Genomic DNA, 18,018 nt, shown 5'->3' on the forward strand with positions numbered 1-18,018 from the left:
TGCAAGTTAAATAAGACACTTCTTTCATTGGAATGGCAGAGATTAAAAACAGTCATGTTGACAGGATGTGTGGAAATGGGAACTCCCATATGGTTTTGATTTTAGTCTAGACTAGTACTACCTATCTATAGAGAAGCCTTAAAAAAAGTACACATTCTTTGTATGAAATAATTTGACAGGTTGCAGAGAATGCAAGTGTGTTCACAGTGGCATTGTTTATGATGACAAAAAAAAATAAATGGTAACCTTAATGACTATGATCAGATTTGTTAAATTATGGCATACATGTGTAGATGAATAATATGCACCTATTAAAAGTGGTTCAGGAATGGATGCTTATTGAAGGGTATTCCTGATTTTCTTTTGAGAAGGGCAGGCTATAGAGTTGTGTGTTTTTTGTTGTTGTTAAATGTGTGTATTTTTATGTATATATCGTCATATTTATAGGTTTTAACCCATTTGTTAAATAAAGCAGTTATTTCTTAGTGGTTTTATGGATGACGAGTTTGTTTTATTTTTGTTAATGCTTTATTTTTCTACAGTGGGCGTATATATATTTTACTTTACAGTAACTTTTCTGGTAACAAAATGTAATATTTAGAAGTTATATCAATAAGTAATCAATATATAATCTAATTACCCACCCTTTCCCCCTCGATGTATACACACCTACATACTCACACTTTCCCTGTCATAAAGTTAGAAGTTAGTGGTAGAGTTGATGAGAATAGTTAATTTGTGACTTTGATCCAGATGTGAGCTTTCTTGGATAATAGTGACTTTGTTAGTGTTGCTGCAGAGGATGCCACCATAATACTAATACAACAGTTTCTCTCCTTGGCTAGATTCTCAGGGTGTGTATGGTTGCATTTAAATTTTTGGATGTCAAGTTAAAACCTGTCCTTTAGGTTTTTTTTTCTCATAACACATCCATAGGATAGGCCTTTGCACATGTTAAGCCCTAGAAATTCAAGGAGATCGAGTTGTTTTTATCCTTTTTAAATGAATTAATATCAGTATTTGCAGGGATCAGAATTAGACAGAGTGGTGGTTCACTAAGTAGTAACCCAAGTCTGAGCTTCCAGAGAGATGGTTAGGGATGATATAACTGATTTTCTCTTAGATTATGGTCCTCAAGCTAAATTTATGCCCAAACTGAGACTGTGTTTTGTGAAGCTTTTTTTTTTCCCCCTTGGCAAAGCAAGCTGTGGAGGATTCAAAAGTAGTATTCTCATTGCTGAGATTGTCCATATGTGGAGATTTTCAAATATTTCCGAAATATCTTTCTCTTCTAGGAGTTATGGTTTTCCAGTTGTCCCTGAACCTGCTGGATGCACACCAGAATTACCTGGGGAGATTATTAAAAATACAGATTCTTGGGCCCCACCCCCGGAGACTGTGAATCAGTAAGTAGATCTGGGGTAGGGCCTGGGAATTTGTATTTTTAAACAACTAACTTCAGGTGATTCTGATGCCACCAGACTAGTGTTTGGGAATCACTGGTTTAACAAAAGTAAATATGTTGATTTGGTATGGCATTTTTATTTTAGGTGAAAAAATGAACTAAACAGGTGAAATAGAATAATCTTAGAACATAAGAACATTTTAAATAATTAGCCTCTTTTACCTCCTTTTAAAGTCGCTCCCCAAGTAGGGAGAAAAAGAGAGCTCGTTGGGAGGAAGAAAAAGACAGATGGAGTGACAGCCAGAGCTCTGGCAAAGAGAAGAATTATACCTCAATCAAGGAAAAAGAGCCAGAGGAGACTCTGCCTGACAAAAATGAGGAGGAGGAAGAAGAACTTCTTAAGCCGGTGTGGATTCGATGCACCCACTCAGAAAACTACTACTCGAGTGACCCCATGGATCAGGTGGTAGGTCTGAGAAGCTATGACCAGGGTTTCTCAATTTTTGGCACCTTCAGCATTGGGAGTTGGGTAATTCTTTGTGGTGGGTGCCGTCCTGTACATTGTAAGATGTTGAGCAGCCTCTCTGAGTTCTGTGCACAGGATACTCCCCAGTTGTGAACCCAAAGCTGTCTTCAGACATTGCCAAATGCCCTCCACCCCTCTCCCCAGTGGAGAATCACTGCTGTAGACCAAAGCTGTCTTCCACAACCAAAGGCAAGAGTGCGGTAGATTAAAGTATCTCTTCGTTCTGCATTTTTATAACACGGTTAGTCTTGATAATGGTGATTTTCTAAGTTCTCACACATAACTGCTTTATGCAGTTTGTGGTTGTGTTTGTATGTACATTTCCCCCCCAACATGGGAAATAAGGAAGACTTTGAGTTTGTCTCTTAGAAGTCTGACCTTGACCAGAGATAACCACAGGAAGTTTCCCATGCATATTGGCTGGTTTTGTGGAATGGCAGGGGTTATCACCCTTCATGGGCTCTTGAGAGAGCCTGTGCACAGGCTGCTCAAGGGGAGGTTCCTGGGCTCCACAGCCCATGTGGAGTCTTTGTTGTGTCAGACTCCATGACTTCCTCTTTCGTATGCTTGTTTCTTTTGCCTTTTTTATCTTTTATCTTCATTTTATTTTTGGTCACTCTCTGTTTAGTCTCTCTCTTTCTCCAGGTAGGTGTTAGGACTCCATCCCATTAATTTAGGCCTATTTGCCACAGGGTAGACACAGAGTGACGCTCATTGATTAGATGGATGAGTGAAGGAATGATCGTCTGTAGGTCTGAGATGTAAGTGGTTGGAGATGGTAGATTTTGTGTATGGGGTTAGATAAAAAAACATTCTGTTTGGAATTTTGTGAAAATAGCCTCTACTTGGCTTGGGCTCTTATCTGTAGAGAACGTAAAAGTAGACTCTCTTGTCTTTGGGAAAAAGAATTTGAGAAATCTCATGATGCTGTGATATTTTACTTGATAAATTAGAGCAGGGTTTTAAGTCATGGTTCATGTGATACAGGAAAGGGAAAGCTCATGCTGAGCATTTTATGGTGCAGCTTTACTCGTGCTTCTCATATCTTACTTAATTCTGAAAACAGTCCTGGAAAGAAGGTATCTGTTGGTTAAGCATGTTTGTAAATTATAATACTTGACGAATTGTGACTTAAACTGTGAGCCAGGTTTGTTTTTCTCAACAAGTTGTCTGGAAGGAAGTGGTGGCTGGTGTACATTTAGTGGCTCAGTGATGGCAGAGCTGGCTCTAGTTTGCTATCTGCTGCTTTTGGAGCATCCACTGTGAGTTGCAGGGTGACTGCAGGTGTCATGTTCTTACACATGTCTGTCCAGACACAGGATGCAAGGGCAGTGCTGTGTGGGGCCCAGCGTACCCATGGATCTTTCCTTCTATTCCTTCCCCAGAACTGTATCATATGTCTTTCCCAGGGCTTCATTTTCCATTGCTGCCATAACAAATTTACACAGACTTTATAGCTTACCACAGCACACATTTATTATCTCACAGCTCTGTAAGTCAGAAGTCAAACTTAGGTGTTGCTGGCTGAATCAAACAAGGCTGTACTCCTTTCTGGAGAGAATCTGTTTTCTTGGCTCATTCAGGTTATAGGCAGAGTTCAGTTCTTTGTGGCTATAGGATGGTCCTTGCGTCCTTGTTGGCTGGCTGATGAAGGCTGTTTTCACCATCCTGAGGTCATGTGCATCCCTTGGCTCATAGGTCCCTTCCTTCATCTTCAAAACCAGTAGTGCAGGTCGCGTGTCTCTTGTGCTTTGAGGATCTCCAGCCTCTTCTTCCCTTGCACCTCTGATTCCATTTCGAAAGGTTCTCTGCTTTTAAGGGCTCATATTAGATTGGGCCCACCCAGATAATCCAGGATAATATCTTCTTCTCAAAGTCTGTAACCTTAATCACTAGCTGTGAAGTTTTTTCTGCCACATAAGGTAACATACTCAGTTCCTGGGTGTTAAGGCAGGGACATCTTTGAGGGTCAGAGGGGGACTCTGAACCCACTTTTCCTAAGACCAGGAATTCTCTACCCCAAATCTGAAGGGAATCATGGTTCTTTTAGCAAAGAAGAAAAGGCAAATGGCTGCCATGGATATTATTCTTAAAACAAAATAAAATAGCAAAGGTTCAAAGAGTTTACACAGGCAGTTTTTTTTTCCTTATATATTTTATGAGTATATTAAAATTGGTGTAGAAGGAAGGCTAATAAACTAAGCCCAACATTTGCCTTTGTGTTTTGTCATCTGGTGCAGAGAGGTGGCAAGAATGTCAGCTGTCCTCGCATTGCCAGTGTCAGTAATGAGCTGGGGCTTTGAAAAGCAATTATCCTCTTTTGGGATAACTGCAGATTTTATGATTTGCTTTAATTTGCTTTTTCTGTCTGATAGGTCTGGTCTTTACATTTTGGAAATTACTAAGTTGAAGAATATGGACATTTAAAGTGATTTCATCCTGGGAAGAGAGAGTGGGGGAAAGTGGAGAGTTTCCTCTAGGAATGCATTGTAGAATCCTGTGTTTGTGGAGTGTGGGTGTGTTGGTGTATGGGTGTGCGCACGTGAGTGTGCATGTATGTGTGTGTGTGTGTCTGTGTTCCTGTGTTTTATAGGGTGTATTTGTGGGGGAGAGGATCTGTGTTTCTTCTTGAAAAAAATTTTTTATTTGAGTATAATTGACAATGTTACATTAGTTTCAGGTGTACTACATAGTGATTCAACATCTTTGTTATGCTGTGCTCACAAGTGTAGCTACCATCTATCACCATGCAATGCCAATGTCACCATCGCAATGTCATTGACTGTATTCGCTATGCTGTGCCTTTTACTCCTGTGACTTCTTCATTCCATAAGGATATTTATGTTTGATCATTGGGTTGATGTGGAAGATAGACTATCGGTGATTTCCAGTAGTGGGGAAATGTATGTTCCCTAGCAGAGTGTCAGATATCATGAATTCTTGGGTGGCGGGGGTCATGATTTATTTTTTCATATCAAAAGGCATAGGTGAGCAGTTTTTATATTTCTTCTGAATGTTGGCAAGTACATTTTCCTGAAGATTGTGTTAGCCATAAATGTTGTGTGTGATTCAGAACACCCATGCCAGTATTGGCCATTTTGTTTTTAAATGTTTGTTAAATTGAAGGAAATGGCATCTTGCTGTTACAAATCCTTGATTATTTGTGAGGTTGTATGTGTCTTTGGTATGGCTATTACTAATGTAGTTCCTAATATTGATTCTTTATTTTTCAAAGGGAGATTCTACTGTGGTTGGAACAAGTAGGCTCCGTGACTTATACGACAAATTTGAGGAAGAACTGGGGAGTAGGCAAGAAAAGGCCAAAGCTGCTAGACCTCCGTGGGAGCCTCCTAAGACGAAGCTAGATGAAGATTTGGGTGAGTTAGAAGTTACGAGACCAAGGCCCTGTGCTCCTGTTACTGCTTAAACCTTGGCTTTGGGGATATGTTCTTGAGAGTCGTATATTGAAATTTCCTCTTTTTCATTTATTTTCCTTAACTATAGTAGCAATATATATAAAAGTAGAACTTTCTCTGTTTTGATCTTATTTTTCCTTAGTTGCATTCAGCAGAATACATAAGCGATCTCATTTGTAAGGCATGCTAACAATTGTGTCCCTTGTAGAACTGTCCAGTCTTAGAATCAGCACCATAGTCCAGCCTCTCCACCAGAAGCAGGAGTCTATTCCCTGTCACCTGTGCCTCTAATGGGCAGGCATTCCTTGTGGCTCTCTCCACTGCCAGGGAGCTCCTGCTTTGATGAGGAAATGCCAGCTGTAGGCCAGTTCTGATTGAAGGTTTCTCTCAACTCATATGGATAGTTTCCATAACTTTATCATGTGGTGATCTATTTTTTTTTTCATGTGTATTGTGAGGTTCCAAGTAGATGCTGAGATCTTTGAGGATAGAAACTGCTTTTCACCACTTTGCAGCCTTAGCCCCTAACAGAAAGCCATTCATAGATCAGGCACTCCCTGTGCCTTTTCCCTGTCTTCTGGCTCTCATCTGCCACCTTCATTTTCCCAGCTGAGAGGCAGTGTCCATGGTGGGTAAAAGCACCGACTGAACCTCAGTTCAGACTCCTGCTCAGCCAGTTGCTATATGACCTTGGGCAAGTGATTTCATTCTCTCCATGCCTTACTTTTCTCATCTATAAAAGGAGGATGAACAGCGTCTATCTCATGCAGTACTCAAGAATCCAACCATGTCGGGGTTGGGTTTTATTACTGTGATGTACTGTTAATCTCTTGTAGGAGTAATGTAAGTTCTGGGTCTGTTTTTTCATAAATATATATATATTTTTAAGTTTATTTATTTATTTTGACAGAGAGAGAGAACATGAGCAGGGGAGGCGCAGAGAGAGGAAGAGAGTGAGAATCCCAAGCAGGCTCAGCACTGTCAGCTCAGAGCCCAGTGCGGGGCTCAAACTCACAAACTATGAGATAATGACCTGAGCTGATATCAGAGTCACCGACTAAGCCACTCAGGCACCCCTAGGTCTGTTTTTTTTAATTATGGTAAAATACACAGAACAGTAGATGTACCATTTAGCCATTTTGTAAGTATACAGTTCAGTAGTATTGAGACTATTTACATTGTGTGCTGTCTCCAGAACTCATTTTGCTCAGCTGAAACTCTGTATCCATTAACTCCCCAGTCCCTCCTTCCACCTAGCCTCTGGCAACTACCATGCTACTTTCTATTTCTATGAATATGACTACTCTAGGTACCTCATAGAAGTAGACACACGTAGTATTTGTCTTTTTGTGACTGGCTTATATCACTTATCATAATCCTTAGTCTGTTTTTATCCAGTCACTTTCAAGGACTAAAATCTTTTATTGCTACTATGGGGAGGAGAAAATAATTTAAAATCTTCAGTCTGGTACTCAGAACCTTCAGTCTGGCGTTTGTGACATTTAAACCCCTTACCTCCTGGTATTTTTCTGTGGGGCCTTTGTCCAGTGCTTGTGCTCCTCCCTCCATGCTTTTGCCTGAGTGCCCCCTTTGCATTCTTTTCCTCTTACCTGCTCATCAGCCAAACTCCACCCCATCCGTGTGCCTGGGTCATGTGCACCTCTTCCAGGAAATCTCAGTGACCTGAGTCAGGGTAGACTCGCCCTTTTCTGAATTACTACACCTATCTATCTATCTATCTATCTATTTATTTATTTATTTATTATTATTATTATTTTACTACTACACCTTTTTAAATGTGAGACTCCATACCGCTGCTGTGGTTTGCATTTTCCCTGGCATTATTCATTAGGTCTTTCTCTAAAACTCTTGTTTTCTTTTTTTTTTTTTTTTTTAAACGTTTATTTATTTTTGAGACAGAGAGAGAGACAGAGCATGAATGGGGAAGGGGCAGAGAGAGAGGGAGACACAGAATCGGAAGCAGGCTCCAGGCTCTGAGCCATCAGCCCAGAGCCCGACGCGGGGCTCGAACTCACGGACTGTGAGATCGTTGACCTGAGCTGAAGTTGGACGCTTAACCGACTGAGCCACCCAGGCGCCCCTAAAACTCTTGTTTTCATTGCTTTCTTAACTAGATTGTGGCTTAGCAGTATGGGCTGCATTATTTTCCTGGTATTGCCTAGCAGAGTGCTTGGTGTGGAATAGGCTCCCAAATGTTTACTGAAAGAAAAAACAATTGTAAATTTCTTCATCTTCTCTGTTTTCCCTTGCCCTCTATTAGAGAGTTCCAGTGAATCCGAATGTGAGTCTGATGAGGACAGCACCTGTTCTAGCAGCTCAGACTCTGAAGTTTTTGATGTCATTGCGGAAATAAAACGTAAAAAAGCCCACCCTGACCGACTTCACGATGAACTTTGGTACAATGACCCAGGCCAGGTGCGCATGTTTTTATGCCATGTTCTTGCTACAAAGGTTGCAAACCCACACATCACATTTATGACTCCGGGCTCAGAAGATGCATGTTGGCTAGTATGAAAACTGAATTTTACTCTCAGGGTTGTGTGTCATCCCTCAGAGCTTATTCCTCTTCAGCTTCAGAGTTCGGCACCAAAGCATAAGTACCAGAGCAACTGTCTCTTGAATCATGTTTGACGATGTTTGTAAATTCCATGTTAGGGAGCAGGGTAATGGTGCTGCCTCATTAAAGTTGCAGTAAACGGAAAGAGACAAATGGTAGGCTGAGGGAGAGAGCACTTGTAGGTCTTTTTAAAAGCGATTCATCTGGAAGGTATCTTGCAGCAATATAGTAAACAATAAGTCCTGTAAGACTTCATATTTCTTAGCTGGTAGTAGTCATAATTACTTACAAGTTCTTTCCCTATTAAGCATTTTTGAGCTAACGATGTCATGGCTGGACATAATCATTTTTATTTTTACTTACTGTTTTATTATGAAGTAATACATAATACCAAATAGTATCTTTATAAAAGATTTATTTTACAAATATGCAACACCTGCAAAAATAGTATCTTTAATGCACATGAAGTTATTAAACTTCATAAAACATACAGCTATAAAAAGATACTTTATATTAATTTGAATGCTTTTCTGGTTCTTATTAGATGACTGCTATCTAAGTGGTTTGTTGGATTTTTTTTTTACAATTAATATAGTTGGAGTACCTGAACAGAAATGTATTTTGTGGTGCTTTTTGCTCTCTTGGAATTGAGCAGAAATGTTTAAAAATTGCAAATGTGTTCTGAAACTTACTTTGTTTATTAACCATGTATATGATCTCTGTGAATAGCTTTAGTGAGTTATAATTCACATACCATCCAGTTTACACACTTAAAGTATACAATTCATTTTTTGTGTTTCTGTTCACAAGATTTAACAGTCATCATCACATTTTAATTCTAGAACATTTTTGTTTCTCTGGAAAGAAATCCTGTGTCCATTAGTTGTCCCTCCCCTTTCCTCGTGTGTGGTCTTTTTAATGCACATAGTTCTATCAGGAAGCCTATCCCTCAGTTTATGTCCATTCTTATTTTTATTAGAGATTACAGAGGCTTCCAATATAGATAGTCTCACTCTTCTGTTTACTGTTTAGTTTCGTGTCCTCTGTACAGTTGAACCTTGTAAAGTGCTGATTTGCACTGGGGCCAAGACTCTGGTAAAAGGCAGGAATTAGGATGTCTGTCTACATCCTTGCAAATCAGTGAGGATGAAGTGATTTTTCTACTGACCAGCATTAGGAGTGTGTTGTGATTTTTGAGGGAATCCCATCACATCACTGTTTGCCAGCTGTTACTTTGAATAATAACTTTTTTTTTAATGTTTATTTTTGAGAGAGAGAGAGAGCATGAGCTGGGGAAGGGCAGAGAGGGAGACACAGAATCTGAAGCAGCCTCCAGGCTCTGAGCTGTCAGCACAGAGCCCGACGTGGGCTCAAACCTACAGACCATGAGATCATGACCTGAGCCAAAGTTAGAGGGTTAACTGAGCCACTGAGGTGCCCCTGAATAATATCTTAATGTGATTTTTTTTTTTTTTTTTTTACATAGCAATGTTATTCCTCTGCTGTGCTACCTGAAGCTTTAGATTTCACAAAAGGATAAAGAAAGTTATAGTTTTTCATTTTAATACTTCTTTTCAAAGTTTTATTGAGACATTTTCCTTGGATGTGAGTTATAAATCCCTAGAACTTTAAAGAAACGTGTGTTATGTGTGTGTTGTGTACATACATATGTATATATACATATATATAACATATACATATTAACACATACATATTTTATAATTAATACCGAGAAAGTGAGAGATGGATTCTCCCTTCTCCAAACTGATGCTCTCTGGTCTCTCTTTTGATTCACTGTTACCATCTGTATTGAATAAACTCACGAAACTGGCTTTTAAAGCCCTTGATGATTTTGACCTCAGTTCTGCTTCTGTAGTCTTCTTGCTGACGTAAATGATCTATTCTGTTTAGATGGGTCTCATGTCCCTGGAGCATAACATAGGATTTCTTCCTTCCCTTTTTTTCTCATGCTGGTGCCTTGTGTAGAATAGCCATCTTCTTCTCCTGTCCTGTTCTGCCTTTCACATTTTGTTTCTGAAGCCAGTGCTATCTCCACCTGGACTTTTTTTCTTTTTCTTTAAATTACTAAGTATATCATATGTATGTTATCTCTCCTGTATAGAATAAATATTCCTTGAATACCTGAGTTATTTGTCACCCTCTTTCCCCCCCACAATGCTTAGCAACCATCTTTCTGCCCAAGAGGCGCTCAGGAATTATTCACTCATCTTATCATGTGGGTGCAGTTCATGGCAGTAAAACGAATTCAGGTGAAAAAACAGATGTTGACTCACCTGATTAGCACTGAGCTAATGCTACTCTGCTTCTAGTGGCATTTTTTTCCCCCTCTGCTTTAGATACGTTTAGGTTTCTCTTTTGGAAACATTAAATCTGGAGGTCACCTTCAAAGCATTCTGTGTGTTCCTTCAGGGTATAAAATATGCTTTTCTTTTGTGAAAGAGTCATTTTTCCTGAAATAAGAAATAGGAGAAACACACTGAAAAGTGGTAAGAGAAGATGGGGGCAAACAGTGCAGTGACATTGATATTTTCTGCTTGGTTGCACAAATAACTTGGGAATCCAGCGGTGTCATACAGTTTCCCTTTATCAGACAATATAGACAGTTTGCAGCTTTATTGGTTTTGGAACATCCGTTTAATCTTCTAACCGTGACAGCCTCTTCAGAGCTTCCGTACTCATGACATTAAAACCCACACAGTTTCTGAGGCATCATTGTGCATGGTGTGGATTTTCCCCCCAATAAAAAAGAATTACATTCTGTTTCTGACAGATGAATGATGGGCCACTCTGCAAATGCAGCGCCAAAGCGAGACGCACAGGAATTAGGCACAGCATTTATCCTGGAGAAGAGGTAACCGATTTGGGTTATTATATTTGTAAGTGCTGAGAAGCCAGAAGTAGACAGATGCTGTTGCTGTTCTTTTCCCATAAATGAAATAATACCATCAAAATAGTCTTTTTATCTTCCCCTAATAGTCTCTGTTACTGATAATTGGAGAAGAAAAGTACTTGGGTTTTGGGGTGGGAGTAGGGAATGTTATCAAGGAAACTTAAAAACGTTTGGAAGTTTCATTATTTGAAATAGGCAGGGTGTATTTGAGGGGTTTTTGTTGTTATTCCTATCTTAAAACTGTGCATACAGTGAAATTTTTCATGTTTTCTTATAAATGGTTATGAGTTACCCTGGAAAAATGATCTTATTAAGGCACGTGTTCTCTTACCTTTGGGGTATGTAAGGGTCTGCTGTTGTCTCCGTTAGTCTTTGTTAGTCTGTTGTCCTCACTGACTGAGTGGTGTGTGAACTGTTTTACCCTGTGCCCCATCCCCTGGTTCATCAAGGACACTCCAGATATGTCGAACCGAATGAGTTGAATACTTTATATCATAGAGTTACATGTAGTCGCTCCCTTTCAGTGATTTTCCATCATTTTCCCCCGCCATCTTTTATTTTATGTTACTCTTATTAATCCCAGATTGTCACTTAATGATTCAGCACATTATATTTAAAAATAGTATGTGTAAATCCTTAATTACTATTTAAAACTTGTTTGGGGCTATAATAATAATTAGAATCAAGACTATGAGACAATGACGGATATTTTTAATCACTTCCTTGCTTTTACCTCATTTGTCTTTGAGTACCAGCAAGTGTAGCTAGGAACTGAGGGACAGGATCTGCACCTTGTGAGTGTCCACACCTGTGCTTCAGACGCGGCTCTCTGAAAGCGGGTGCTGCAGTAGAGTTTGCGATGTGAGATGTTTCATGGGGTTTAGGCAAGAAGAGAGTGGAGGCAGGATTGAACAAAGGGAGAAGTTCACCAGTGATGGACAGGTGTCTTAAAGCCAGAATTACTGGAATTGTCTTACATCAGGCTGGCATAGCCTTCACACCCCCACTGCCCTCTGTCCCTAAGGCAGGCTGCCCCAGGAAGGGCATGATCTTGGGGGAGGGGGCTCTGTAGCAGAGGCAGACCCTGAAAGAGCTGGTAGCTATAGGCTGTCTGCTGTCCTCACAGCTGGGCAGCAGGCCCTTCCTTGAAGGAAGATCCAGGTGGCTGGCTGTGCTGACTGAAGACCTGTGGGAAGACAGGCCCATACTCAGTACATGTTTATTCCTGTGAGAGCAAACTCCTGGCCCTTTCAAGATGGATAGGGCCTATGTCGTCAAGTGCATACTAAGTGGCAGGTTGGTCTCCTCAAGGAATGGTGCCATTTGAGGGGCCCATCATTGGTCATTGTAGATGGCCTGTTGGATGTTGGGCGTTGGCAGTCAGCTTAGCCAGCTTAGCCTTGATAAGTCAGGTCCATGCTGTTGGGCTCATGTGCTACTGTGGCCACTTCATTCATGTGCCCATACTGTCAACTCTGGGTAGCTGACAACTGAGGCTGGCTGACTCCATCTGACCGAGTCATATGTCAGTCAGGTGGTTTAGTACCTCTTCTGTGGTGTGTGCTGTCTGATGTACACTTGGCATCACTCACTCCCACTTGTTCACTCACAGGTCTACCCAAGACCTTTCTTTTTTTGATTAAAACAATTTTTTAAGTAATCTCTATACCCAGCGTGGGGCTCAACCTCAAAACCCCGAGATCAAGAGTCACATGCTGCACCGATTTAGCCAGCCAGGCACCTCTACCCCAAGACCTTCTTATCCCTCATCTTCCAATCTTTTTCCTTCTAGGCCTCTGACCAACTGGCATGGCCACTTGCTTCTGCCATGAGTCCATCTATATTCTAACCTCAGGCTACTTTTCCCCCACAAAGTGGATGACCAGGTACATTGCCTGAAACTCTGCTCACTGGGAAGACTTCCCCTCATCGCTGTCTTTCATATTCCTCCCTGAACGAGGCTGCGGCACAGTCCGTCTTTGGCTTGCTCCCCCATCCCTGACAGACTTATCTGCAAACCAAGCTTGGGCTTTTCACTCTGCTTTCATCCTTCTGTCCTCAGCCATCGGCTGAGGGAGGGGCGCTCGTGCAGCAGTGGTGGGCCACCTGCTTGCGCAGCTTGTTTGTGCCTGCTGCTCCTGTGTGTGCCTGATTCTGGACATACGGCCTCTGTCTTGGGATGGAATGTTGCTGGTCCCTTCCAAACTTCTGCCTGGGTGAGACTGACAGAACCCAGCTTCTGATGGGCACTTCAGCCACATGTCTGTTTCTGTCCCTTGGCCGTGCCTTCCATATCCACCAGGGCCCACTAGCACACTGGGGGTTGTTTTTCAAAGGCATATAATTCTTTACTACAGATGGCATGGCTTTGCCCCAGAACACCACATACCAGCATTATTATTCTCCCAGTATGGCCACAGACTCCCCTCAGCATCCTTTCCTGCCAACAATGTAGGATTTGCTGAGTATTGTGGCCCCTGCATCAGGGCTGCTCTCACTACAGCTTGGAACTGCCGAAGCCTTTGTCGCTGGAGCCATGCTCAAAGCTGGCTGCTTTTTGTGCCACTCTGTGAATGGGCTGGAACAATATCCCTGGGTGGGGGTATACTGCCCCCTGAGCCCAGAGAGGCCCGCCTGGTGTTGTGCTTTCTTCTTCATTGTAGGAGGTGGACAATGCAATCATTTGTCTTTTACTTTGGACTGATATCTTGGTATTGAGATCATTGGCTCTTAAAAATGGTGTGGCTGTGGTAGACCCTAGAGTCTTGGTGGGGTTTATCTCTCCCCCTCCAGAGCACGCGTGCTTTGCCAGGGCTTTTAGATGATAAACATGATGTCATAGATGTAGTGGAACATTACAATGTTCTGCAGTATGTCCAGAAGGTCGAGAGTTCCTTGGACTGTTGTGATAGTGAGTGGGAGAGTTAATACAGCCTGGCAGCAAAACTGTAAATGTTGTCTTTTCTGTGTGAATGAACATAGAATGCGAACCGTTTCTTATCTTCATTCCGATTGGGATGGAAAAGAATACATTCAGCAAATCAGTTCCTATACACTTTGTACCTGGGCTCATATTAATCAGCTCTATGCCATAACACCTGGCGCAGCTGGTACAGTCCGAGGTACTACGTGGTTGAGCTTGTGGTGGTCTGTAGTCATCCTCCAGGATCCATTTGTTAAACAAAGCTATGATGAAGATCGTCACTCCTGAGTCTTTGGATCCTTAAGGATGGCACTAATCTACACCATCCCCCCAGAGTGATACTGTTTTTGATACCTGTGTTGGGAATGGCGGTAACTTCGGTGGTTTCTGCTTGACCTTTCCCATTATGATGGCTCTTACTCCTCTTCTAGAGCAAGGACCCAGTGTGGAGTGGTGCCATCTGCCAGTTTTGTCAAAGACAATGAAACATTCAGGGACAAGGGGAAACACTCACTGGGCAGATCTGTGTAGTCAGTGGACCTACTGTAAGCCAGACCTTGACCAAGATTCCATTTGTTACCTTAGCTTTATATCACCCACTCTAATGTGTACTAGGGTGATCTATCTAGTCTCCTCCAAGTATCAGTGTTGATTCAGATGAACACTCTGGATTCCCCTTTCCCCAACGTACAGTTATTTGGGTAAATGACTGTATACCCTTTGGTGGAAGGACAGGGTTGTCCTGTCCTGTCCAGGTCTAGTAGGGCCCCCTTCCTCCTGTAGGCCTGGAACTGGGTAAGGGATCATGACTTTCTATTGGGGCAGCCTACCTTCAGCCTCTTTGTTATCCTTTCTTGATTCTTCTGGTGGTACAAACTAAGTATTATTTTTGCTAGCTACCCATTCATTTTACCTAAGGACACCATGTTCTGTTAACTACTTCCATGACTCTCTGTGAGCCAGACCCCTTTGGTTGCTACTTTGATTTTGCTGGTTATAATGAGACCTGGTTTCTTTTTTTTTTTTTTTTTTTTTAATTTTTTTTTTTTTCAACGTTTATTTATTTTTGGGACAGAAAGAGACAGAGCATGAACGGGGGAGGGGCAGAGAGAGAGGGAGACACAGAATCGGAAACAGGCTCCAGTCTCTGAGCCATCAGCCCAGAGCCCGACGCGGGGCTCGAACTCACGGACCGCGAGATCGTGACCTGGCTGAAGTCGGACGCTTAACCAACTGCGCCACCCAGGCGCCCCTGAGACCTGGTTTCTAATAATTAGTCCCATCATCTTGCCTCCCTTGTTTCAGAGTCTTGTCATCCACATTGCTATCAGCAAGCTCTGCTCTGTGACCACCTCTCTTACAGTCAGCCCTGGCCTGCAGAGAAGGCCACCACTGATCTTCCTAGTGAGGCTGGTGCCCCTTCACCAACACATTCCTTTTGGCCTTTGGCATGTGCTCTGGGCCTTCCCACAGAATATGAGAATCTGGTGTATTTTTCAGTTACGGATAATATATCTATTCCAATGTGCCCACTTCCTTGAGTCTTTGAACTACTTCCTTCTCTGTTACAGCAATTTTGGCATTTTAACTTCACTCATCGTGGGCCATTGCTTTTTCATGCTTTTAGGAGACATCCTAGTAGGCAGTTCCTGACATCTGGTGTCCTTGAATCCTGAATGTTCCCAAGTCAATTAACTCTTTCCTAACTACTGTTTTGTTCTGGCCCTGTTGGTCAACCACTCTCATCTGGTCCCATGCAGACTCTTGCTGCTGGCACATGCTGACTAGTTCTTGCAGTTCCTTTGGGATATAACCTCTCCTCTCAGCACCTCCCCAGCTGGGTTATGCTGTGACCTAATTATAGGTCTGTTGGCCGGGAGGGGAGACTGATGGGTGCTGGGACAGGGGGAGGTAGTGTTGCCTTACAGGGACATTGCCTTCAGACACAGGTGAGTGCTTGCTCTTAGTAGACAGGGATGGTCCACGTCTGAAGAGGCAAAAGGTTTCAGGGAGTCTGAGGAGTTAAACCTGTATGTCCTCATCTCAGGTTTCCAGGTCTCTTCCCTTGGTCAGTACCTTGGTTGGCCGTCAATTTTCTTTAGGGTCCATCCAATTCTGACCCTGCACTTGGTCCTGGTGCTCTTGGACTGATCCCTGCAGGTAACAAGAGCTTCTTTGTGTGCCTCGAACAGTCCGTCTGGCTTCCACTTGCCTTTCCTCCCCATCTCCTGTTACATTTCTGTGGACCACTGGTTCTCCAAACATCAGCTTTACCTGGGAACCTCTTAGAAATGCAGGTTTGTAGCCTTCTTCATCTGCTGAATCAGAAACCCTGGGGTGGGGAGCAAGCAATCTGAGATTTAGCAAGCTGTCCAGGTGATCTCAAAGCACACTAAAGTTTGAGGGGCTTAGTGCAGCATCAGTGGTGCTTAGCAGTAGCTGTCTATCCCATTATACTTATAGCACGCATTTTCTCATAGTCTTAAGTACCTGGTACACTGCATCTGCTTCCGCTCGTATACCCTCCCAATTCACCATCTTTGAAAGTTTCAGTTGGCCTGCCATCTGGTGCCAGGGACTCCCAACTACCACCTTGATGGGGTCCTCATTGCCAGTGGGTGCTAAGTGATTCAGATCCAAAATCCCTTCTTGTCTCTGGTTTTCTTGGTTCATACCTGGAGCTACACACACTGGATTCTGCAGAAGCAGATGCTAAGATGAAGTTTGGGTGCCCAGTGTTTCTTAGGGATCTTTGCCTGGGAGGGGAAGAGTGTGTAAGCAAGACTGGACAGAGGGATTATTTGGACTATGAGTCAGTCCTAACAGCCCCTGTCAACCTCATGGTGATCCAAGGAAGGAGAACAAAAAAAAAGCATCAGTTTATGTTTTCCTTTTCCCATCTTGACCTCCATGCATACCCTATTCTGCCACCTCTTATGTGTTCTTCATTTCAGGAACCTTCTAATTTTACTCAGCATATTTGATCCTTTTACTGTTTTTTTTTCCCCCTATCAAAACCTGCTATTACTTTCGAGATTATTTTTCCTTTTTTTTTTTTTTTTTTTTAGTATATTGGGAGTTTAGCCAAAGGTCAATTATTGTATTATTTTACAAATAAGAGGAAGATAGAGAAATTTAGATCTAGAAAGTTCTTTATGTTGTCTGAACTCCTGTTATTGCACATGAGGAAATAGGTTAAATACTGGTGACCAGGCAGTCCTTTTTCATCTTGTTAATACTGTTCTTCCTACCAACCTGTGAAGGAACACATTTAAAACCTCTTTTGTCAGACGTGAATCTAGAAAATACAGTCTATTTTTGAATAAAAATAATTTGCTACTTTACTTTTAAACTCACTTTTGGTTCCCCCCTCAGGCCATCAAGCCCTGTCGCCCTATGACCAACAATGCTGGCAGGCTTTTCCACTATCGAATTACAGTCTCCCCTCCTACAAACTTTTTGGTAAGTTCCTAACAAAATCAGATTTCATTCGTTTTAAAATGTAAATAGGTTGAATGTGTGCAAGTAAGTTAAAATGTGAATAGATTCAGTACTGATTCATTTTTTAAATTTTCTTTAAAAAATATTTTATTTTTGATAAAATTGGCCTTTATCATAATGACTTTTATTTTGCTTCCTCTCACTGTACTACTTTCTGTACCTTTTTTTCAGTTATGTCGTCAGTACCACATAGTAGCCACATACATTATAGCCATGACTTTTGGAGCTATTTATTGGAGCTATGGGAGTTGGAAGAATGCACAGAACACTTTTGCATCTCTTAAAAATCCGTGAATAGCTAATATAAGCTAGCAATCAAGAAGGTCTATTGTATTTATGATAATAGTAGTAATATCTAATATTTATCAACTGTGGTACCAGGAACCACTCTAAGTATTTGACATGTGTTAACTTTTTTCTCATAACAAACCAATGAAGTAGAATTATTACCCCACTATACAGATGGAGCAGTAGTCCACGTTTTACTCTGAGGTTAAGTAACTTGCTCAAGATTATTCAGATAGTAAGGGTTGAGTGAGGATTTAAGACAGTTTGACTGCAGTGTGCATGACTGTTGGCTGTTGCACTTTGCTGTGTTGTCTTTCACAGTGCATAATTTATTAATTCTGGTTACTTGTATCCAGAGATTTCAATTTCAAAATTAGATTGTTAGTGATTATATATTTTAACATTATCGAGAGATAATTCATATACCATAAATTCACCCATTTAAAGTGTATACTTCATCTTGTAATTCT

At 41.6% G+C, this 18,018-nt stretch overlaps 1 protein-coding gene across 13 annotated transcripts in view; it reads left to right on the forward strand.

Annotated features, from left to right (window-relative positions):
* The window catches only part of DROSHA (drosha ribonuclease III), a 126,467-nt gene that overhangs the window by 13,404 nt on the left and 95,045 nt on the right, over window positions 1-18,018 (forward strand). For 9 of the 13 annotated variants that reach the window (XM_043600545.1, XM_043600584.1, XM_043600605.1 and 6 more), the window contains 6 exons: window positions 1,296-1,406; window positions 1,640-1,871; window positions 5,167-5,308; window positions 7,629-7,783; window positions 10,717-10,797; window positions 17,135-17,221. In XM_043600545.1, coding sequence (XP_043456480.1) covers window positions 1,296-1,406; window positions 1,640-1,871; window positions 5,167-5,308; window positions 7,629-7,783; window positions 10,717-10,797; window positions 17,135-17,221 — 808 coding nt within the window. The remainder of the gene's footprint in view (window positions 1-1,295; window positions 1,407-1,639; window positions 1,872-5,166; window positions 5,309-7,628; window positions 7,784-10,716; window positions 10,798-17,134; window positions 17,222-18,018) is intronic. The other 4 variants (XM_043600633.1, XM_043600642.1, XM_043600652.1 and 1 more) reach the window with 1 other exon arrangement.

The sequence above is a fragment of the Prionailurus bengalensis genome, chromosome A1, assembly GCF_016509475.1.
Source record: "Prionailurus bengalensis isolate Pbe53 chromosome A1, Fcat_Pben_1.1_paternal_pri, whole genome shotgun sequence".
Lineage (NCBI taxonomy): Eukaryota > Metazoa > Chordata > Mammalia > Carnivora > Felidae > Prionailurus > Prionailurus bengalensis.